The following is a 24,884-nucleotide window of genomic DNA, read 5'->3' as shown; positions in this document are numbered from 1 at the left end:
GGAATCAGTGAAAACTAAGCTGTTGAGTGCACCTATAAGGGGTCCTCTGAGGTGAGAAGACACACCACATCGGGGCCACACCTGGTGGCAGCCTATACAAAGGGTGTAGAAGGAGAAAACTTGCTTTCTGCCTGTTTGTCGTAGGTCTCACAGCAAGGTCAGTACCCTTTGCTGAGGCATTCCCCTGCTGGTGTTAGAATCTACTTCTCTGGGGTTCTGACGCAGACTGAAGATTAGGAATCTTCCAGGGCTCTAGCACCCGACCAGGACTGCTGAGACATCCAGTCTCCAGGATTGAACAACTACTTGGTTCTTGGCCTTTCTACCAGGAGACAGCCATTGTGGGACTAGCTGAAGCACAGACTGAAGTCATTCTAATGAAACCCATGTATGTATTCACTCCATCAGTTATGTGCCTTTAGAGAACCCTGATGAGAATATATCCCACTTCTAGATCATCAGTGGGCATGAAGGACAACACACCTGAGTAGCTGATCCAAATGCATGTCCAAAGTCAATGCCAATCACGCTGCCCGTCTCCATGGCTACCATGAAATTGCTCAGATGTCTGTCTCCAATACCGAGGAGCCAGTGGCTGATACACAACAGTGCATGAGAGCTGGCGAAGTGGGACCGTAGTGCCAGGAAGGCCTCAGCGCTGGCGCTCATCTTTACAAAAGCCCGCCTAGGAGAGCGATAAACCACATATAGTTTCTGCCATGTCACTAGTGTTTGTGAAGTCACAAATATACTTACTTTAAGAGATCAGCAGGCACTTTATTCTCCCTTTTTCTAAAAGCCATGACTGTTTCTGTACGGTTAGCTCTTCTGTGATTTAAGACAAACATTTCATTAGAACAAATGTCTGGTGAATTTAAAATTATTAATACTAAAATATAGTATCATCTAGGCAGAGCAGGTGGATCTCTGTGAGGTCAAGACTCAAAAGTTTGCATTTTTTAGAAGGATGAACAAATGTAAACCAAAACCAAACTTACTTGTACATTAGTGCATAGGCTCCATTATCAGTTTTCCCCGACATTTTTATTAGCCAGTCTTTATATTCACGAGCTGGTGCATAAGGATCACTAGCAAGTAGGGAAAAGGGAATTAGAATTAAGGAGGTATTCTGTATGGCAAAGAACACTGAAAATTTATTAAAAAACAGTGAAGAATAAATACAACTTTCAATATAGCATTATTCATCTCTAATGACTCCAGGATAAACTCAAACAACTTCCCTATGCGAAAACTCAGACATAATCAAATCAGGTGCAAAATATTTCCCTCTTCATGCAGAGAAAAATAAGATGTTAAAATAAACACAAAAGTCTGTGACCTAGGCATGTCACCCTAAAAGGCAGCCTGACAATAATGCTATCACTGCTGGTAGGCCTCATCTGACCATAAGCCAATCTTTTACAAATCATTCACAAAACATCTGCTTTTCCTTACTTTTTGACTAGTTCCAGATATTTCTTTACCATTTCCCGAATGCAGATACAAATAAAACCCATCTTAGGAATGATAAAGTATTTTCTTAATGCCGGAAAATGCTCATCTTGAATTTGCGAGGCCTTTAGTGACACCGCACAGGTCAGCACTTGTACAGGTGGACACACTGTGGTGTGATATACTTGGTCACTTTTCAGTTTGTGCTGCAGCTTTCCTAATGAGCTTTCAGAAGTCAAACAATTACAAGTTGAGGGGCATGTTGGTAGCTTGCATCGATGATTCCAATCCTGGCACTCAGGATCCAATGCCAGCCTGGACTACACGATGAAATTTAAAAAGCTGTCATGTCCCTTAAATTCCAGTACAGGCAGATCTCTGTGCATTTCCAGGCCACCCAACGTGACATAAGAACACACTACCTGCTATGAGCCACTTTCTCCTCTTTCGACATATTATTGAAAATAAGTTCCTTCAAGGTCATAGTATTTTCAATCCATTCAATTAATCCTAATCTGAAAAATAAAATACAACGTTTCAAATAAGTGCAAACAAATCCCAACTGTTCCTTCTTCATCAGAAAAAAATGTTCTGAAGAATCAAAGTGAAACAGATTTCTTCCTATCCAGTCTCTACTTCCTCACTTACTTTCATGTGTAAATCTAGTTGAGTTCTGTCCACGGGACACTTCCAGCACCCACAGACATACTTCAGGGCTCAGACAGGGTGGGATGTATACCCCGTCCCCTATACATACCGTCTCACTCAGGCCATACCTGGAGGTCATGGGCACGACACGGTAAGTCCTTAACTGCATGTTTCTCTGACTGCAGGCAGCATTCTGAGCGAGGATGGCATTCATGACCTCAAAGAGCTGCTCAATGCGCTGGTCCTGACGGAGGTCCTCGCCGCCTTTTACCAGGAAGGGGTACTCCTTTTCATCATGGCCTCGAATAACAATGCGCTTTGGTCTCCTCAAGGAGGCCATTACTTTTACCTTTAAACATTAAGAGATTTGTTGTTTAAAAGAAAATACTCTAACAAGTGTTGCCTGGCTTAGTTTCTAATGCCTGGGCTCAAGTGGTCCTTCTACCAACTGAGTAGCTGGGGCGACAGTGTGCACTACTGCAGCGGGGAAAAAAAACCAAAAAAACCTTAAAACAGTATTAGAGTAGCTCACCACACCCTGGTCAGGTGCTATGGGCTGAGGCGTCAGGGCCATCTGTCATCTTGAGGGCTGTGCTCATGCATACTCAATATTCTTGGCTACAGACACTGCCTAAAACCATGGATAGCCTTCTCAATATGTGATGTCTATCATAATGGTTTTCTTTTATAAAAGATTAATTCTACACATAACCTACAATGAACATATACAGTTTATACTTCATTTACTACATTTTTCTCTATTTTTGACATTGTAATTTAATTATAATATTTCTCCTTCCCAACCCTCTCATATGCCCCTCTCAACTCTCCTTCAAATTCGTGGCTTCTATTTTCATCAATTGTTATTGCAGCCATATAAGTATTTGTACATACATTTATATTCTTAAACATAACATATGAAGTCCATATAGTGCTACTTGTATATATATTTTTGGGGCTGGCCATTTAGCACTTAACTTATAATACTCTTAAATACAACTGATACTGAAACATAGGAGACATTATCTTTAGGAATCTGATCAATGTAATAATTTGGGAACAAAAGGCTAGCGAGAAGTTGACCAACACATCAAATGTCACAGAGACAAGGATGACAAACACAACATACCCGCTCATCAAATCCAGAGATCCGGACATGATATTCAGGCAATGGCTTGCCCTTGCCATCATACTGGCCTAAAAGAGACACAGCCTCGCTTAGATACCGTCTGTTATAAAACTTCCACGTTTTAAGACATATATGTTGATTTAACAAAATATGTTAATGTAACATGATACTTATTTTTTCTTTAATTCAAAGTTTTAATTTATAAAAACCAGCCATAGCCAGGCATGGTGGTGCACACCTTTAACCCCAGCACTCAGGAGGCAGAGGCAGGCAGATCTCTGTGAGTCCAGGTCAGCCTGGTCTACACAGTGAGACCCTGTGTTAAAACAAAACAGCAACAACAATAAAGAAAGAAAAAGTTACAGCCTTTTTTCCTGAAGCCACTGAGTATAACTACACAGTTGTCAACAGTGAAGAGACTGCTTCTGCCAAGCTTTCTCTTACATTTGTTGAGAAGGGAAAACCAGCCACCAGATTAAAGCGCTCCTTCTTTCTTGGTGTGTGTGGAGGATTCTAGGTTGAGAAACATGGAATAGGAAGAAATTTCTTCTGACAGTTTGCTGCATGTGACATCTCAGTGTCATAAATTGTTTTCCTGTTGCTGCTCTCTTTGAGTGGGACCAGGCATTGCCTCTCGGGAAGCAACCTCTCTACACTTGAACTTATTCCTGAAGAAAAGTTATGGGCAAGCAAAGTAGGAATCAATGATTTGGGGTTACTGTAAATACTAAATGGGAATTCTGAACACCTGCCATAATAAAAAAATATAGTAAACTGTACTAAATCATAGTAATTGTAGGTTTTCCTAATGATGAATATGGTTGGGGAAGACACCGGAGAGATGCCGCAGCAGTTATGAGCAACTGCTGTTCTTCCAGAGAACCTGAGTTTGGTTTCCAGCACCCATGCCACTTGTTTACTCCAGCTCCAGGGGATACAACATTCTCTTCTGCGCTCACATGAATTTACCCCCACAGATACATAACCAAAAACAAATAAATCAAAAAGATGGGCCGGGGAGATGATCCATTAGGTAAAAGTGCTTCTGGCACAAGCACAAATCTCCAGCTCTCATGCAGAAGCCAGGTACAGTAGCTGTGGTTATCTGTGGTCCTAGCTAGCACTCTTGAAGGCAGAGACAGAAGAATGCACAGTACACACAGGCCAGTCAGCCTGGTGTGTGAAAAAAACAAGGTTCTGTCCCTCAAGCACAGTGGAAAGTAAAGATGAATACCTTGGGTTGTTTTCTGACCTCTATATGCATATATGTATGCTACACACAATATATACACCCCTGCATATTCATTCTCTCTCTCTCTCTCTCTCTCTCTCTCTCTCTCTCTCTCTCTCTCTCTCTCTCTCTCTCACACACACACACACACACACACACACACGAGGATTCCAGTGTCATTACTTGGAAAACCAGAGTTCGCAGCATGTTATTCTCCTTAAGGAATGTTCTTGTCACTACTTGTGTTAACTAACCAGGAATCTCCACTTCATTTCCTGGGGACTGCACTTTGAATGCACTCATCCAGGGGGAGTACTCTTTCAGGTTCCCAGGTGGCTTCAGGTTTGTTCTCATCCTTACAAATAGTGCATCAGTGATATCACGGAAGTGACTGGGCTTCATTGTAGGCAGCTTAGAACCACCATTCCCAAAGCTTTTGTCAAATTCTTTCCCGAAGGCCTGAAAATTAAAAATTTACTATTATGAACACTGCTTCCATTGTATATTAGAAAAATCTTTAAGTTTATGAATATTCCATGATTTTAAAACATTTTGAGTATCCCTTTTTTCTGTGTCTTTTCTTCCTTAGGCAGAACAACTCCTAGTTACAAATTCTAATGAGTGCTTCAAAAAAAAAAAAAAAACCTAAAACAAAACAACAACAAAAACCAAACAGATGCTATGACTTTACACATAAAAAATGGTTAAAAACTCCCACCAGAAAACTTCTAGAGCGGATAAGCACTTTCAGCAAAGTATTAGGATAGAGAATTAACACACAAAAATCAGTTGCTTTTCTATATACACATGACAAATGGACTGAGAAAGAATCAGGGAGCTAGAACCTTTCACAATAGCCCCAATATATGTATTTGGGGTGCGGGTAACTTCAACCAAGCAAGTGAAAATCTTGTTGTATAATAAAAACTTTAAGACGTTGAAGAAAGAAATTGAGGAAACCAGAAGATGGAATGATCTCCAATTCTCATCAACTTAAAAATAGATAATGAAAATGGAGTACATTTATACACAATGGAATATTATTGTTCAACTGTTATGAAACATGAAATTATGAGATTTACAGTTGAATAGAAAAAAATCATCCAAAATTAGATAATACAAACCCCAATTGGCAAATACTGTATGTTTTCTCTTAAATGTAGATGTTAGCTTTGAAGCCTTTGACAGGTGTGCCACCATCCATAACTACAGAGGTTAGGTACCTATCTAGGAAGCGGCGACTTGGGGAGCGGGAAGTAGAACACATTGTTACAGAGGGCAGAGGGTAAACTCCAGTAGATGACTAAACAGGGAGAACAGGAGAGAGGGGCAAAGGAGGAGACATGGGAAGAAACAACTAACACTAATGGCCCTTTGGAAAAACAGGAAAACCTACTACTGTAGAAGCTTCCCAAAATGTATGCCTACGTGGGAGGAATCTAAATGCAGTCACCAAATAAAAGGAAGGACAGTGCCAACTAGAGATCTTATTCCACCAACTGAAACTTTCGGTGTCAGGAACGGGCTGCATTTGTGGAGTCACTGGAAACCCCCAAACATCACAGGGTAGCTTTTACTCTCCACAAACTGATGGTAAAGCTCTATTGCTGGAGACAACACTCACTTCGGTCATCTCACACGAGAAGTCATCTTTAGTAAAGCCTAACTAGAAGCTGTACCCTACTGACTAGTGTTGATGGACTGGAAGTACTTTGTACACTAGCAACGGGGAAAGGTAATCATTGATATCACCCAGCTGTAAACCTGTGACCTGCAACAGTGATCTGCCTGCAAGATATACTGTGAAACAGTGGTACAAATGCTATGGGAAGAACTAACTGATTTTTTTTAAAGATTTATTTATTATGTATACAACATTCTGCCTCGATGTATGCCCGCACACCAGAGGAGGGCACCGGATCTCAGTACAGATGGTTGTGAGCCACTATGTGGTTGCTGGGAATTTAACTCAGGACCTCTGGAAGAGCAGCCAGTGCTCTTAACCACTGAGCCATCTCTCCAGCCCAACAACTGATTTTTCATTGGATTTAAGGACCAACCCATAAAATGTAACCCATACATGGCACTACCAAAATGGCCAAAAACCTGAGACCAGATAGTTCCTGGGCTAGCGGAAAACCCACTATTATTCTGCTAAAGGAACACAGTAATAATATTCCTAATACACAAAGATCCGCACCTCACTCAACCTATATCAAAGAAGCTTCTTTTCAGAGTAGATAGGAAATATCACAGAGACCTTTCAGCTGGACAATAGGCAGAGTGGGAGAGACTTTGGAGTACTCAGTCCTAAATGTCTTCAACAAATTTCCCACCCCCAAGCTTGTGGGAGAAGGGGAAAGAATTTCAGAGCCAGAGGTGGTGGATGACTCTAAGGAAACAGGGCCTCCAGACACAACGGACTAATGCACATATGAACTCACAGACTGTGGTAGTATGCACAAGATTTGCACAGGTTCAAGTCAGAGCTTCATCACTGAGAAGGGGAAGTAGAGGGAGGGTCCCATTCCTAGCCAAGAAGCTATCTGTAACTGATACCTGCTTGCAAAGTAAAACTTAGTTTTCTTCACTGGAGTCTCACTGGGTATATCACCCACACTTTAGAGTATGCCCCACGACCTGCAGGAGGTGGCCAACACAAAATGAATTCATTGGTACCTTTTCAGACTTTTTATTTTGGTATTTTTGGTTTTTTTTCTTATTTTGATTTTTGTTTTGTGATTTTTTTGTGTGTGTGTTTTTAAAAGAAAGAGAGAAAAATAACATAAAGTTCAGTGTGTAGGAAGGTAAGGAGAATCTTGTTAAAATTGAGGGAGGGGGAAATATGATCAAAATAAATTTGCATGTAAAAAATTTAAATTAAGAAAATAAAACAAAAGAGAGTACCCCTCAATTAAGGACTCTTTCCAACTCTAGAATAACTAGAACAGATTCACCTCTGTCACACTTGTCTGAAATACAGCTTTTATAAGCAGTTTTATTTACACAATCCCTCTGGTTCTGGGCACTGCATCTGTAGAGTGTCTCTGAGCATCCAAGCTGGTTCCCCAAATACATGCTTCAGAATACTTATAACCTCATGTAAAACAGAAATACTTTCTTGACCCAATACCTAAGTCATCTTAGAATTAAAAGCACTGAACTACATGTAATCTTCAGATACCAGAATCTGAGCATGAAGGGAACATAGTAGAACCCCAAAGTTTTGCCTACTGACCCACTGTCACCACTGAATGGAAACATTCAAGCACTCTATCTTGCAGAAGGCATTGATCTAAATCAAGCTCATTAACAGCAGACAACAATAAAGACCCAATCAAGGCAACTGCACTTAGCCATACCTGGATGAACTTCCTTCTAAATGGCCCCAAGCCTTGAGCCTGAAGGTCACCCAAGGCAGTGTACATCCTTTCATACAGTTTTACAATATTATTTTTATTCACAGGATTCTTTTCAAGTTCATTTTTCATATCCTCAACCCAGTCCTGTGCCAAAAGAGAGAGGAAAGAATCAAGAAAGAAGTTAGACTATCCACAAATGCTATTCACATTCATTTTTTCATTGTCAAAGGCTGTTTTCTTACCTTAAAGAGCATATCAGGATTGGAGAGCTGGTCTAGGGCATTAATAAAAACTTGAATCTCTCCTCCTTGATCAAGTTTACTTTTTATCCTATAAAAAATTACCAGGTTTAGGCCAAGTGTTGTGGCACACGTTTTTAATCCTAACACTTAGAGGTAGAGGCAGGTGGATCTCTGTGAATTCAAGGCCACCTTGGTCTACACAGAGAGTTCCAGGATAACCAGGGATACACACAGAGACCCTGTTTCAGAGCACCACCACCACCACCAGGTTTAGGTAGTAACCAGGGTCTATTTTTATATGTTTAAAATATAGATTTAGAACATAGCTTTCAGGTGGGCTGTTAAGTCTCCAATGTATGCTTTCTCTGTTTTCTTTAAGTGGGCACTTTGTGCTATGAACTACTTTCTTGATGGTTACATATAATTATACATATAAACTCATGTCGTACACACACACACACACACACACACACACACAACATGTCCAGGGAAGTAGCGACTTGAGAATTATATATTAGATTGACAGTGGTTCTCAACCTGTGGGTCAAGACCCTCTGGCGGTCGAAAGATACTTTCACAGGGGTTGCATATTAGATGTCTTGCATATCATTGTTTTGCCTAGGCTGCCTGGTCAGTAAGCTCTCAGGATCTGTCTGTCTTTGCAACCCAATGCTGAGGCTACAGGTGCATATAGCCATGGGTGCTGGGGAACTCAGGTTCTTGTGCTTGCAAAATAAGCTCTCTTACCCACTTAGCCATCTCCCCAGTTTCTCTGGATTCCTATTATATTTTTATTTACTTATTTGTAGTATATTGTTTATATACAGCTCAGGCCGCCCTCAAACTTCAGTCTCCTGTCACAACTTCTAGAGTACTTGTGACTACAGGTATGCGTTACCACGTCAACACTCCAATGTATCTTAAAGGGCAGCTTCACAGAAGTCTTAGCTGGGGTTTCTACTACTGTGAGAAACACCAAAAAGAGAAGCAACTTAGAGATGGGAGGGTTTCTCTCAGTATCTCAGTGTATAGCTCTCAGGGAACAGTTCATTACTGAAGAAGTCAGGATTTGACCTCAAGGCAGGAACCTGGAGTCAAGAACTGAAGCAGAGGCCATGGAGGGGATGCTGCTTACTGCCTTGCTCCTTAAGCCCCGGTTTGCTCAGCCTGCTTGCTTGCTTTCTTCTTTCTTTTGAGACGGGGGTTTCTCTGTAGCTTTGGAGCCTGTCCCTGGAACTAGCTCTTGTAGACCAGGCTGGCCTTGAACTCAAAAGAGGTATGCCTACCTCTGCCTCCTGAGTGCTGGGATTAAAGGCACGCGCCACCATCGCCCTGCTCAGTCTGCTTTCTTATACAACCCAGGACCAACTGCTCAGGAGCGACACCATCCACTTGAGCTGGGCCATCTCTTATCAATCATTAACCAAGAAAATGCCCATGGGGCTAATCAAGTGGGGTCATTTTCTCATTTGAGGCTCTCTCTTCCCAGATGACTGTAGCTTGTGTCAAAGGCAAATCAACTAGGACAAGAACTGATGCAAAAAGCATCTCATTTAGTCTGTATAATGCAAAATATTATTAACTACGGGCATGCAGGCAAGCACCTAAGACAAACTATTTTCAAAAGTAGAGAAATTCTGTAACAAGTATATGGAGAAAAGATAAACTCAAGAGAAGTCTAAGAATTTCTATGCTTCATGAAAAGCTCAAATGTATTTGTATGTTTTTGCTTTTACCACACAAAATATTTTATCCATCTCATCAGCACAACACCAAAGCATTACCTTTCAACAAATGCCTTATTCTTATGACCAGAAGAAGTCTGTTTAAAGGAGTAGCTTTCACTGCTTATTATAAAAGGGTAGATGATGGCCTGTGGGTAGTTATCAGCAATCTCTTCCACAGTAGGCTGCACTGCAATGGCTTCCTCTTTATCTAGTAAGGCCATCATGTGGCTGATCCAACCAATGAACTGCCAGCAAGGAATGGATGAAATCTAAAATTCAGAAAACTACAGTTTGAAAATGAACAAACACTGGACACTATTTACCATAAAGGCTATAAAGGCAAAAGAGGTTTAATATGAAATGTCTTATATGGAAGTCTCTCTTAGCTCTCTTTTGCTAAGGAACCTTTGGATTCTTCCAAGCAATTTTTGTACATGTACATACATATTCTTTGCTTAAAGAATACTTGCTGTAGTGGTTTGAATAAAAGTAGTCCCTATAAAGTCATATATTTGAATGCTTGGTTGCCAGTCAGTACAACTGCTAGGGAAGGATTGGGAGGTATGGCCTTGTTGGAGGAGATGGGCTGGGGGTGGGCTTTGAGATTTCAAGACTCCCACCATTTGCAGTGGGCCCAGTCTCCATGATGGTTGTGTCTTAAGATGTGAGCTCTACCTACTGCTCCAGCGTCATGTCATTCCTGCCTGCTGTAGCTAGGCTCCCGACTCTAATCCTCTGAAACTGGATGCCCTCCAAAACCACTGTCTTCTGTAAGTTGTCTTGTACAAGATGTCTTATCACAGGAATATAAAAGTAACAAAGACCAATTTACCTCATTCTTGTAACAGCTATATATTCCATTTTACTTACTGCATTATCGTGAATAGTTAGGGGATGAGTCCTGACAATATGGTAGACCCTCATGGGGATGAGTCCTGACAATATGTAGGCCCTCATGGGGTAAGAGTCCTGACAATATGGTAGGCCTTCATAAGACTCTTGACAGTATGGCAGGTCCTCATGGGGTAAAGTCATGACAGAGGGCTGGAGAGAAGGTTCAGAGGTTAAGAGCACTGTCCAGAGTTCAAGTCTCAGCAACCACATGGTGACTCACAACCATCTATAATGAGAACCTGTTGTCCTCTTCTGGTGTGCAGGCATACATGCAGGTAGAACACTATACATATAAAAGAAAGAAAGAAAGAGAAAGAGAGCAGGGGGAGGGGGGCGAGGAAGGGATAGAGGGAGGAAGAAAGAGTCCTGACAACACGGCAACCCTCAGGGCTTACAGATGAACACTAAGGTTTTGCTATACAGAGCTGGGGAGATGCTCAGTTGGTAAACTACAGCAGGGTTCAGTTCCCGGTATCTATGGAGAAATGAGGTGCAGTAGCATGGACCTGTAATCCCGTGCTGGGGAGGAAAAGACAGGAGGAAAGGTCCAGGGACTTGCTGGTTAGCCAGCCTAGCCTAACTGGCAAGCTCCAGGTACAGGGAGAGACTGTCTCAAAAGATAATGTGGAGAGAAGTTGACGAAGACATGGAAAATGGACCTTTAGTCTGGGCACTCATGCACACACACAAAAGATAAGATCTTGCTACATAAAGTGATGGAGGAAGGTCATTGGTTAAATAAACAAACTGCCTTGGCCCTGATAGGTTAAAATTTAGATAGGCGGAGTAAACAGAACAGAATGCTGGGAGGAAGAGGAAGTGAGCTCAGAGTCCATGCTCCACTCTCCTGGGCAGACGCCATGAAGCAAGCTGCCAGGTCAGACATGCTGAATCTTTCCCGGTAAGACTGATGCTACACAGATTATTAAAGATGGGTTGATCAGGATATGAGAATTAGCCTATAAGGGCTAGAGTTAATGGGCCAAGCAATGTTTAAAAGAATACAGTTTATGTGTTGTTATTTCGGGGCATAAGCTAGCCAGGCAGCTGGGGTGCTGGGGACGCAGCCCCGCCACTCCTTCTACAGAATGGCACCCAGACGTGTGGATAACTGAATCCACTGAAAGCCTGAGAAAGCTTGGGAAAGAGTAAAGCATGTTTTCTTGGTAGCAACAATTTCTTGGGTCTGCTCTGCTTGCCAGAGGCAAGCAAGCACTCTCATCTAAGAGAGGCTTCCTGACTCAGCTTTAGCTGCAAAACCCTGCAGCTCTTAAGAGGTCCTGCTACGAAACACTTAAACGGTGTTGGTGAAAAGATGAACGCATTCTTTTCAGTTTTCAGCTGCATTCTTTTCAGTTTTCAGCCGTAGCAGGAAAAAAGCTGAGCCGTTTTAAAATGCCGGCTTTCTGGGCCATCCTGCCAGGGCAAACTCTGACTGTTTGAGGCAGGAGGGCCGACTACAGAGAGAGGACTTGAGTGTTGTCTGTGGACATAATGCTGCAACTTACATTGCTACAGCAGTACCTCCGCCACGAGGCTGGAAAGCTAAGGAATGGGCTAGATCCAGCCGTCAAAGCCACGGTTTTAATCCTACCCATATTGCTTGGTAAATTAAAGACTCATGTGGTCAAAAAAGAGAGATATACAATAAAAAGATATTCAAAGACAAAACGTTTAAATGATTTACAGTGTGTTGAAAATATATGCAGACTAAAAGTTAAAGTTCTTAAAGTAAAAAACAAAAAAAAAGGAAGAAAGAAAGAAAGTAGTTGGGTGTGGTATGACACACCTTTAATCCCAACACTTGGGAGGCAGAGGGAGATTGATCTCTGTGACTTCAAGGTGTGGTAGCACACGCCTTTAATCCCAGTGCCTAGAAGGCAGAGACAAACAAATCTCTGTGAGTTCAAAGTGTATTAGCACACACCTTTAATCCCAATGCCTGGGAGGCAGAGACAGGCGGATCTCTGAGAGTTCAAGGACAGCCTGGTCTACAGAGTTATTCCAGGTCAAAGATATACAGAAAACCTGTCTCAAAAAGTAAAAATAAACAAAATAGAGTTAAAATAAAGCCGCACAAAGATGGAAAACACACAGAGAATTTTGATACTGTATGCTGTTATGCTCTGCTTGAATTGTTTGAATGCTGAGGAAGGAGCAACAGCTGCTAAAAGATATTTGCTTATGAATGCTGCTGAACTAATCCAACATAGATATTTTGAAAATACCTTGACTTCAGAATTTGGATCTTAAAGATATGACACTTTGGAAAGGAGTTTCTTCTTTTGTTTTCACAGAGAATGAGACCCTGTGGATTTCTTCTATTCCAATATGGTATGATGGACCACGCCCTCCTGAAAGGTTGCTGTGAACACCTTCAAAAAATTGCTTCGCTCAACTGCCAACTGAGATGAAAGTAGCACACAGGTTATACCATGAAAGACGTAAATAACAGCGCCCCCATTCAGCAGGAAGTAGTTTGGAGAGAAAAAACTGCGCCCATGTTCCCAAATATTGTTTATAAATGTTCTTTTACATTTAAAGGGGGATATGATATAGGTATGAATAATTTGCATTAGTATAGATTTTGCTTTATTGATAGAGATTTAAGGTCAATCTTGTTATATGTATATGTATTTCTGATATTGATTAAGGTATTGTGATTGTGTAGTTCATTTAAAAATGTAATGTATATAGGTTGTTAATGGATAGTCATCTATAATAGTCAAGTTTGTAGTCATGTTAGATTTTCTAGATGTACATAGATATATTTTAGATAGACATTCTTTATATCTTTTAAAGACTACAGAATAGGGCATTTAATGTTTTAATAACTTAGGGTTTTTCATGACAATGAGACATGTCTGCTCCTGGCAGCACCAATCTACTTCAAGAAGAAGATGGGCATGGAAGAGGATCCTTATGGAGTTTGATAGGCATTTGGGCAAGAAAACTGCTCTTGCCTGGACTACTGCATAAACTGGACACAAAGAACCCCCAGAGAGAGGACTGCTGAACTTGCCTAAAAGTGAGATGATCTTTCGGGGTTCCTGATTCATGAAAGAGTCTGCAAGACATTCTTCAGGACAAGCAGATAGTGACTGAACTGCCTTTGAAATTTCCTGCTTCATGGCAATGTCTGCTGGATACTATGGGCCTGTAGGCCGAAGATGGATGCCCCAACAGTACAGAGGAACTTTGGGTGACTGTCCAGGCAGCGAGATGTCTCTGTCATTTCTAGAGTTTGAAAGTTCCTTATTTCTTGTTTGCTTAGGTAATATTGTATCTTTCTGGAGTCTTTGATGGAGTTGAAGAACAGTTAGTTATAGTTATAGTTTTCCTTAGTTATGATAAAGATAAAATAGATATAAATATTGTAATTCTTACTTGATAACTGTTTTGTTATATGTAATTTTGCTATGTTAAAGTTAAAGCCTTCCTTCCTTTTGTTTAAACAGAAAAAGGGGAAATGATGGAGGAAGGTCATTGGTTAAATAAACAAACTGCCTTGGCCCTGATAGGTTAAAATTTAGATAGGCGGAGTAAACAGAACAGAATGCTGGGAGGAAGAGGAAGTGAGCTCAGAGGCCATGCTCCCCTCTCCCGGGCAGACGCCATGAAGCAAGCTGCCAGGTCAGACATGCTGAATCTTTCCCGGTAAGACTGATGCTACACAGATTATTAAAGATGGGTTGATCGGGATATGAGAATTAGCCTGTAAGGGCTAGAGTTAATGGGCCAAGCAGTGTTTAAAAGAATACAGTTTATGTGTTGTTATTTCGGGGCATAAGCTAGCCAGGCGACCGGGGTGCTGGGGACGCAGCCCCGCCGCTCCTCCTATAGAAATAAAGTAATAGGTACCAGTTAGTCCTTTCTGAACTTTTATTTTCAAGTCAAAATTTGTGTCTATTTTCTAGTTATAAATCTGTAAAATTATGAAGGAACTTTTCAGATGGCCCTATTCTTTTATAGATGGAGTCTGCTTATACAGATTGGGCACACAGGACAGGGGCATGGCCAGCATGTGTATCCCCAAGTGAGCCATGGAACAAAAGTATTGAGGCTGCAGGCTGTTATAGGTACATACATGGACCTCTCAATTCCCACTGAGTCTTCTCCCTAGGCCAAGATACCAGCAGATGTGGGTTGCAAAATTCCATACAAATCTGTTCAGAAATATTCCTCCTTGATTGATTTGGTCCTTGTTCAGATATAGTTCTCACAACACCCGCAAAGTTAAGTAGGTAAATGTGAACACTCACACTTTTTTTTTTTTTTTTTTTTTTTGGTTTTTCGAGACAGGGTTTCTCTGTGGCTTTGGAGCCTGTCCTGGAACTAGCTCTGTAGACCAGGCTGGTCTCAAACTCACAGAGATCTGCCTGTCTCTGCCTCCCAGTGCTGGGATTAAAGGCGTGCGCCACCACCGCCCGGACACTCACACTTTTAATCCACTAAATACTCAGCATATAGAAAGAACTCAGTGTTGGCTGGAAAAGCTGTAATATGGCGCTGTGCAGATGGACAAAGCTTTGCTGTACTAGCAAGAGAAGGGGCTGAGTCCGGACCCTCAGTCCCATGTGATCAGATGTGTTGTGGCACTCATCTGGAGTCCTCAGACGCAGGGGGAAACAAGAGGATCACATCAAATCACAAACAGGGCAGAAGGTGAGGAATGATACCCGAGGTTGTTCTCTGACCTCCACAAGCACAATGTAGCATGTGTACACACACAAAAGTTAAAAAAAAAAAAGGCCAGAACATGTGTATTACACACACTGAGTCTAGATATAAATAAGCTCTCTTCCACTCTCAAGGGTACCAACCTCTTTTGTCATTATGGCTAAGGTCTCCTCTGGATACTCTTCTATGATCTGAAGTAATCTAGGAAACCTCAGCCTGGCTTCAGAAGAGTTCAACTTTAATGCTCTTAGCAGTTTCTCCACCACAAGTGCTGGATATGCTTCCAATTCTACAGCACCAAAGAGAGCAGAAAGGAAAGCGATGATTGGCACACAAACCATAGATGTGACGAATAATAACTAATTTCCCTGTTCGGGCTTCTTTTTTTTTAGTCTATCACTGTTCCCTCTCCAGTGCTTTTCTTTCGGTTAAGAAAAGTCATATGTCTGTCAAATCCTTCAGGAAGCAGTTTCTATCCTGGATGATGATTTGATTTTATTCCCAGAGCAAGAGGCAAACCACGTGAGCCAATAACAAATGACAAGTAAAATAAGTGACGTGAAGAGCAAGGGTCGGCTGCAAGGGCTCATATGTGCAGCGCCAGCACTGGCAGGCAGAACACAGTAAGACATGGTCTCTAAAAGTTAAGTCTAAACCCCAAAATTGCCAATAAATAAGCAGAATTTACTGAATGCAGTTATGTTGCTTGGAGATACTATCATCCATTTTGTATTCATAAAGATGAAACAAAGCAAAATATCTGCTATTTGAAACGCACGCACATGCACGCACACACAAGCGTGCGCAGTCAAAGGCATCTACACACTTTCAAGCTTACATACAGAATACTAACCCTTACTTCTCTTCTGTGATGCACTGGATGCACTCTCTTCTACCTTTCGGAGCTGCTGGTCACAGAAACCGACCAGTGTCATATAAGCATGGGCCTGCTCAGCTGCAGCCTCATGGCCCCAGCAGGAAAGCTGGTTCTCCTCTTCAGCTGACTGCACGGCTTTAGAGAAGTGATGGAATGCTCTCTGGTACAGACCTGAGATTACCTGGAATTCGGAAAATGCATCAGTAGATCAATAGCTTTGAAATAACACTGAGATGTTAGGTGTGGTGTGCGCAGTCCCAACTGAAGCAAAAAGGTCCCTGGGGCCCAAGAGTTTGATGTCACCTAGTCAATAGTGAGACCCCTCTTTAATAAAATAAACAAAATATACTTAAAGTTAGGTTAATTGTGGGATGTGTTTATGTGTATGTGTGTGTTGCGTGTGCATGCACATATACCCCAGAGGCAAGGCGTTAAATAATCCCAGCAAAATCTGGAGCATACAAGAACCAGATAAACTCCAGAGAACATGCCAGTCCGTCAATGAGCCATACAGAGCTGGGTCAGTCTAAGGGACTGTGAACCACACTGGGATTCAAAAATTTGATGAAAGTTGGGGCTGTATGTTCAGGTCCTGCAAAGATATCAGTGACACTGAGAAAGGAGAAGACAGGACCACTTGACTACACTGAGACAAGACGGAAGATGGAGAAGAGGCTAACTATAAAAACACAGAATTATCTGAAAGTCAAAAGAAACAACCATCCCACCACTGCCCACAAACTAAGCAAAGCGGCACTAACTACAAAAGCAGAAAAGGCTGTTTTACCCTAAAAGCTTGTAGAGAAACCATCTCAATGGAAATTAATGAAGAAATTTTATATACAAACCCATGGAAGAGCTACTCACCACTCCAACAAAAGCTTGCTTTAAAGACTTGTATTACCAAGTTGGGCATGTAATCCCAGTATTCAGGATGTAAAGATAGATGGATTGCTCTAAGTTGCAAGCCACCCTAGTCTACATAATCAGTTCCAGTACAGCCAGGCTTATACAGCAGGAGAAAAAAAAATAACAAAAGCTGGGCAGTGGTGGCGCACGCCTTTAATCCTAGCACTCGGGAGGCAGAGGAAGGCGGATCGCTATGAGTTTGAGGACAGCTTGGTCTACAGAGTGAGTTCTAGGACTGGTTCAATAGCTGAGAAATTCTGTCTCAAAAAACTAAAAAAACAAAGCCAAAAACCAAAAACTCAATACATCCCCTGTACTATTAGGGGGCTGGGATGTAACTCAGTTGGCAGAGAGCTTGCTTAGTTTTCATGAAGTCATGGGTTCAGTCCACAGTACCATATCAACTGGGTGTGATTTCACACACCTATAGTCCTAGCACATGGCAAATAGAGGAAATTCAAACCCATTCTTGGCTACAAATCAAGTTTAAGGCATGCCTGGGATACATCTGACACTGGCTCAAGAAAAAACAAAATCAAAAACAGAAGATATAATTCAAATACCAAACAATAGGATTATGTCAAATAACATGGATAATGTGAGAAATTTAAAATGACAGGTGTTAATCATTTCATGTCATTTCATCATTTTATTTTAACTGTGTTTTCTAAGACCAGGTCTAGCTCTATAGCTCAGGCTGTGCGTGGTGCTGTCTCCCCAATGTTGGGCTTGCAACTGTGAGCCACTACACCTGGCTTTGTCCATAAAAGAATACTCTCTCACTGCTGATTGACTTTGTCCTGAGGGTAGCACATAAAAGTCGTGCAGCACAAGAAGGACTGCCCTCCTCCACTTTTCTTACCTTCTCTGTGCTTTCTCCATTAGACCGAGAAAGTGCCAAGACTGATTTGGCCTTGCTTTCCTCCAGGTCCAACAGGCAGGCTGGCTCCCTGTTGATAGCATCAGCCATGATCTTGAAAGTTGTCCCCAAAAGAATGTTCTGGTCACAAGAGACCCGACTATTTTTGTTTAAGTAGTTTGACATATTAGTCTCATCTTTTGGATTAAAAAAAGAAAGAAAAAGAAAAGAGAAAAAGTGATTTTTTTTAAAAGAAGAAATTCAAAGTAAGTTTTTTTTTTCCCTATTAAGATATTAACTGTGGTGGCGTACGCCTTTAATCCCAGCACTCGGGAGGCAGAGCCAGGCGATCTCTGTGAGTTCGAGACCAGCCTGGTCTACAGAGCTAGTGCCAGGACAGGCTCCAAAGCCACAGAGAAACCCTGTCTCGAAAAACCAAAAAAANAAAAAAAAAAAAAAAAAAAAAAAAAAAAAAAAAAAAAAAAAAAAAAAAAAGATATTAACTGAAACAAGGCACAAGAGCCTGGCTTCATTTTCTGATGAAGTACGTTTTTTTCTTTTTATTAAACTTTCTTTTTATTTATTTTAGGTGTCTTTTACATCATGTATCTGGATCCATTCATTTCTCCATCCCTTTGCATCTACCCTCTGCCCCTGCAGCCCCATCTAAAATAAAAATTTAAGTGAAAAAGGGGGAAAAAGATTTAAAATCTCATCATGAAAGCCGCAGTGTGACACAGAAGGACACACAGTAAATCCCTTTATCCATATATCTTTTCTTGCAAGTGTTCATTGCAGAGTCACTGGTCTGGTTGGAGGCCTCTGGTCTCTGCTACACTATCGATGCTGGGCCCTCACTGGGACTCCTCTCGGATACCCGGTCGTTTCCTGTGTTGTGGAGATCCTGCGGCTTTGGGTTTGGGGATCAGGTTCCTTAAGTGCTCTAGCAGATCACAGATGGGGTGGATGTTGGGGAGGGCCAAGTCATAACCCCGGGTCTGGGCCTGGGCAGCTGCAGGATTGGTCTGCCTGCTAGTTCTTCCCTGTCCTCATCACCAGGGTGAGCTCTGCAGCATTAGCATTGCCCTGGCGAGTTCATCTCACAGCAATGAGCGAGGGTGAGGTCAGTTCTCCTGCCTCCATGCCCTCACGTTTGGCTCTCTCACACCCACACCATGGGAGCCAGCTCTATTGTGTTGTCCACTGGAGATATAGGGGCCACTGCAGCTGGTGAGGGGCAGGGACAGCCCTCCTGCTCTTCTGACCCCAGGACAGTTCCTCCACCTGTCTCAGACACTGATGGGTGGGTGGTGATGGTGGGGGCATCTCTCCTCTGCCCATGCCCATGTGAAAAGATTTCTTAAACTTGCTAATATAAAAAGTTTTCTGTTAAAAGGAAACACTGAAATCCACAGAATTAAGGTTTAAAAGTAGGAATAACTTTTTTTATTCTAGTATTAGCCGTATTTTATCAAATTCCTAGTTTTGTTTGTTGCAAAGAACAGAAGATAACTCTTATTAATATGTTTATATACATTAACATCCCAGGACATATTTTTAGACCGACAGTATGGTGTAGTTTATGAAACAAAAGCATAGTGCTGGGCAAGGAACTCAGGGCTGCGCACCCAGCCGTGTGCCCACGGGGAAGTAAACCTAGAGCCTCAGACCTGCTGACAACTATGCTCATAGTCAGACATCAGCACAGTGAGTCAAGAGACCCTAGGGTCATTATTTAACTCACTTCTCCCTCTTTTTGTTTTTGTTTTTGTTTTGAGACACTCTTCCTATATAATAGTGGCTGGTCTTAAAGTTGTGGCAATTACTCTGCCTTGGCCTCCTCTGTGCTGGAATTACAGGTGTGTACTACCACGAGTGTGCAAGAAACGTTTTCTGTCCCTAGGATATGTGGAGAAGATAGTCCTTCTCTGGTATTTTCAGAGTCTGCAGCCCTGTGTTTCCCTGCACAGAGTCCCACTGCATACCCTGAGGAGAAGAGCAGGGGCGTCAGATCCCACACATGCCCAAGGAAGCTTTTCTCCTCCATCTGAATGTTGTACTGCAGTAGTGCAGGGATCTGCTCTCCTCCTAAGGCCATGACATCACGCTGTGGCCCTGTTTACTATGCTCTAGAATATTCACAAGGCAGATCGAAACCCTCAGATGAAGCAGCCCAGAGCAGCTTTGGAAGACCACATAACAAAGCCTCACATCTATGCAGCCAGTGGCGGCCTAATTACCCAACAGTGTGATGGTTTTGAGCACGGTGAGAACTTGTTCCCTGGAGCTCTGGGTGTGGCTCCGGCCGTGGCTCATCCGGCAGTAACTGTGTGTCCACCGCACTCGCCAAGTCTCTCTTGTTTTTGAATCTTTATGCAGCTCTTTCAGGAGTTTCATGGCAAGTGAGAAATTATTCTACATGAATAGAACAAAAAGAAAGAAAAGGTTTTAGGATTCTCATTATTCAGTCAAAGGGGCTCAAGCTTTTGCTCTGGTAGCTCTGTGGAAGAGATATGGCCTGTGTCTGAGAAAATTAGTCTCTTTAGATCTTTGCTGCCATCTCTTTTCCTTTCTGTTCCAGGAGAGGTATCTATCAGGTGTGAAAATACTGTCTACATCTGACCAGCACAGAAAATTACTTTAAAACCTTTTCAGCTGGCCTGTTCCCCTTTCTACACGACACAATATGCCCCAGAGCAGTCTCATGTACACACACACACACACACACACACACACACACACACACACACACAATTCTGTGTGTATGTGGGTGCATATGTGCACAGAGGTTTCAGGTCAACCTTGTGGATCATTTTTCAGGTGTCGTTCACCTTGTTTTTTGTACAGTCTCTTACTGGCCTGGAGCTTACAGAGTAGGCCAGGCTAGCTGGCCAGTGAACCCCAGAGATTCGCTCATCTCTACCTCCCAGCACTGAGATTTAGTACATATCTCTTTACATGGGCTCTGGGACATTAACCCTATGCTTACACAGCAAGTACTTTCTGAGTAATGTGTACACTTACATCTAAAGAATGCTTCGGCATTTCTTTTGAGCATACTTAGAAATATTTACAGTATTTACACCAAACATCTAAATTCCAACCGTTTTTACCAGCCTAAAGAGAAACTCTTAGTTCCATGGTAGACATGCTCAGTCTTTCTAGCTAGGGCAGCCAGGACACATTTTCTATCTAAGTCCTATCCTAGATATTTCAAAAACAATGCTATTAGAAAATAATGCATGGTTTTGTAGGGCTTCTTTATTCACTACATTTCCAGACTCATCCATGTTGTAGTGTGTCAGCACTTCATTCTTTACGGCCAATTAAGGATCTGCAGTTCAGACACAGTATTCTCTTACGCGGGCATCTACTGATGAGTGTTTGCATAGTTCCTATCTTTCCAGATAACTTGAATGCTGTGAAAAACCGTTTACACATTTTCATGTGGACTTTTATATCTCCCTTCTCTTGGGTATGTCTAGGAATGGAATTTGTAGAACATATGACAATTCTGAAATTGCTAAACTGCTCTATTTTTCAGTGTATATTCCCACCAACAATGTACATTTTTCTGTATTCCCCACCCCTGCTCCCAGCATTGATTCTTCTGTGACAGTCCCCACACTGGTGTGGAGTGGTGCCTCATTGCTCTGGTGACTAATGACATTGAGAAGTTTTTTAAATATGTTTATTGTCCATTTACATATCTTCTTTGAAGAAATGCCTCAACTATCTAAAGAAGTATTTTAGTTTTAGTCATGTGTCTTTCTATATGCATGAACATGTTATAATTATATATAATTATAAGCATCAAGGACTCATTTTTCTAAATGATATAAATCTGGCACTAATTAATTACTTTTTAAGTAATAGAAAATATTTTCAAATAATAAATAGTTTGTCATAAACTCTTGAGTTTTGTGAATAGTGTTTCTTCAAACTTTGTTCTCCAAGTGTTGCATATGGAGCCCAGGGCCTTGCTAGGTAAGAGTTCTACCACTGAGCAGCATCCTATTTTCAAAAGTACTTCCTTATAAAGGGAATAAGGAGATCAAGTGATTATTCTGAAGGTTCACAGTTTAGAGGAAACTTAAGGAAAGAGCTCAGGAAGCTCCCAAGGAGTCACCAAGGGCACAGCAGGGAACACACCTGCTTCCACGCACTGTCCACCATCTTCATTCTCATGGTGAACCTGCAGCTCTGCAGCATGGAGCGAGCATCTTCCTGCAGCTCATCGACTTCTCTCCTGTCAACAGAATCTTCATCCTCATCCACGCTCATACTGAGGTCACCCGAAGAAGCAGTCAGTCTCTCCTCTATTTTACTGAGAAAGAAGCAGCTGCATAAAACAAGAAGAAGTGAGCCTCAACGTCAGAAAGTCATGAAAGCCACCCCATGCCTGAGAAGTGACTGCACAGCATCACAGCACAGAACTGGACAGGTATGAAGGGTTCATCTGTAATAGAGTGTAAATACACTGAAGGGATTAGATTTCTCCCCATTTAATAATTATACTCTTGGAAGATTCCCGAACATATTTTAATAGACTTCTAGATTTTATTCAGTGCCTCCACTTCCATAAAATAAGGCATTTAAATTGCTTGGTCACCACAAGACAACTGAAAATTTTAAAAATAGACCTGTCTCAACTTTGACTTCCCTGCACACGCAGCCAGTATCTTTTTATTATTCTCCATCTTCAGGAATTCTTTTTTTCTTTTTTTTTTAACACTCAACTAGAAATAATCATTTTTAGAACTGGGAAATTTTTAAATTTGGTTTTAGGACAGGGACTTAATTTGCAGCCCTGGCTAGTCTTGAACTTAATATGTAGACTAGGCTGGAATCATTCTGCCTCCTGAATGTTGGGATTATAGGTGTAAGCTACCATGCATATAAATTTCATTCAAATACATACAAATTAAAATTTATACATATATACATATTACATTTATAATTTACATATGATTTTGTTCAAGTGATCTATTTTATATTAGTATCAGTAGTACTGGCAAAGAGCTGTAATATACAAAGTTTATCTCTAATCAATCAAAGAACTTCCAGTTTTTTCATATAGGTCTAACTTTCTTTCCTTCTCTTCTTCTCTTTCTCTGATTTGTCTATCCTCTTCCTCCTTTGTTTTTGAGGGAGTTGGGGCCTTGCTATATTATTCAGACTGGTTGCAAACTTATGGGCTCAAGTAATCTTTCCACTTCAGCAGCTTAAATAAAAGACTACAAGTATGTACCAGTGCACCAACTTTTTCTCATTTTCCTAGAAATATTACGGTCAGACGAACTAGCATCCTTCCTTTTCTGGAAACCCCCAAGACACCAGTCATTCCAGCCATGGGTTGCTTTTATTCTTACCACACTGCTCAGTGCTCCTGGTCCCAAGCCAGCTCATCCTGCCCCTCTTCCCAAAAGCTACTACTGTTTTTAATCTTTCATTGCTTTAAATCAGACTGCAGTCAAGCAACAAGTGTTACAAAATGGGCACTTGATCACAGATGGGACAGGGATACATGTACATGTGAGATGGGCTCTCCTTGGTGGGAACTAATTCACTTCAGGCAGAGGAGGGCCAGAAGTGGAGAGGGAGTTGTGTCACACTGGGGAGGACAGGGCCTGAAAGAGAGCTGCCTTTCCCAGCAGTTACAGTTTTGACTCGGAGATGGCACTATTAGTCCCTTGCAGTCTATTTCTGTGTTCCCTAGAAACTGTGAAAATTAAAATCCCCAAGGATGGTGTGGTGGTTTGAATAGGGATGGCCCCCATAGACTGACGTGTTTGAATGCTGGGGAGCGGCACTATTATGAGGAGTGTGTCGCTGTGGGTGCGAGCTTTGAGGTCTTAAAAGCTCAAGTCAGTTCACTGCCCGAGGATCGAGGTGTAGAGCTCTCAGTTCCTTCTCCAGCACCATGCCTGCCAACATGTTTCCCCACCATGATAATAATAAAAAGTAAAATGAAAAAAAAAAAAGATCAAAAAGAGAATAGTGGGGGTGAAGTCCCTGAGTACTACTTGCTATGGATCGTTCACAAGTAATCGACAACTTCTGATTCCATGGTCCCTTTCCTGAGTATAGGGTAAGTATTGCCCTCTTGACAAGACAGGGTTAGGTCTGGACAGGATGAAAGCATGAACTCAGAACTGGGGAACGAGACACAACCACTTATGGGAAGTAGGAAGCAAAAGACCAACTGTTAAAAACCCAAGTTTTAAAACCAGATCAATGAAGAATCTCTACACAGCCGTTCTCTCTCCTCTACTGTGCGAGAGGAGCAGATGCAGGGTTGTCCACATCACAGCCAGTGGTTGCAACCACAGCTAGTGGACCACAAGGATATGTTAGGGGGATCTTGAGTCTGAAAGAGACACTGCACATATGAAGTTTTGTTAGAATAGTTTACATTGATGATCAGGACGAGAAGGGTATGCTAAACACATTTTTATAAGCCTCGGTTTCAAAGAACCTCCGTGCTGGCAATTCTGGAAAAAAATCCTCTTTTGGCTCAATAAGACCATATCCTACCGATTTGTGATGATGTCATCCCAGATGTGCATCGGGTCTGTCACAGCATCTGGGTATCTGCTTGTCCAGGTTTTCAGAAGTTTTCTAAGGGGACCCAGAGATGATAAATCACCTAAAAATAAAATCAGAGGTTGATCATATCCTCAGTTGAATGACAAGAACTTACAAAATACAATCAGAATTAGTTAACAGAAACCTAACTCAAATTTCTTATTTTTCAATTATTAAAAATAAAACAAATCTAAAAAATCAGCAAATTAAAAAACAAACAACAAACCAAAAAAAAACCCAACACTTTGTCTTTCATTCACAAAAGGAATTACATGTCATTATACCA

The 24,884-nt window shown here is 41.6% G+C and overlaps 1 protein-coding gene across 1 annotated transcript in view; it reads right to left on the bottom strand.

Moving 5' to 3' along the window:
- Prkdc (protein kinase, DNA-activated, catalytic subunit) overlaps nucleotides 1-24,884 on the bottom strand; it is a 156,463-nt gene that overhangs the window by 5,516 nt on the left and 126,063 nt on the right. Inside the window, exons 68-83 of the mRNA XM_050125161.1 lie at nucleotides 24,548-24,659; nucleotides 22,163-22,352; nucleotides 20,251-20,425; nucleotides 18,014-18,207; nucleotides 16,219-16,423; nucleotides 15,509-15,654; nucleotides 9,849-10,060; nucleotides 8,065-8,152; nucleotides 7,823-7,966; nucleotides 4,715-4,919; nucleotides 3,230-3,297; nucleotides 2,229-2,449; nucleotides 1,875-1,967; nucleotides 999-1,088; nucleotides 757-828; nucleotides 484-685 (exon numbers count right to left, since the gene is read on the bottom strand). Coding sequence (XP_049981118.1) covers nucleotides 484-685; nucleotides 757-828; nucleotides 999-1,088; nucleotides 1,875-1,967; nucleotides 2,229-2,449; nucleotides 3,230-3,297; nucleotides 4,715-4,919; nucleotides 7,823-7,966; nucleotides 8,065-8,152; nucleotides 9,849-10,060; nucleotides 15,509-15,654; nucleotides 16,219-16,423; nucleotides 18,014-18,207; nucleotides 20,251-20,425; nucleotides 22,163-22,352; nucleotides 24,548-24,659 — 2,417 coding nt within the window. The remainder of the gene's footprint in view (nucleotides 1-483; nucleotides 686-756; nucleotides 829-998; nucleotides 1,089-1,874; nucleotides 1,968-2,228; nucleotides 2,450-3,229; nucleotides 3,298-4,714; nucleotides 4,920-7,822; nucleotides 7,967-8,064; nucleotides 8,153-9,848; nucleotides 10,061-15,508; nucleotides 15,655-16,218; nucleotides 16,424-18,013; nucleotides 18,208-20,250; nucleotides 20,426-22,162; nucleotides 22,353-24,547; nucleotides 24,660-24,884) is intronic.

The sequence above is a fragment of the Alexandromys fortis genome, unplaced genomic scaffold, assembly GCF_014885135.2.
Source record: "Alexandromys fortis isolate MF-2015 unplaced genomic scaffold, M_Fortis_MF-2015_v1.1 scaffold_239, whole genome shotgun sequence".
Lineage (NCBI taxonomy): Eukaryota > Metazoa > Chordata > Mammalia > Rodentia > Cricetidae > Alexandromys > Alexandromys fortis.
This window is presented reverse-complemented; position numbering and strand designations above follow the sequence as displayed.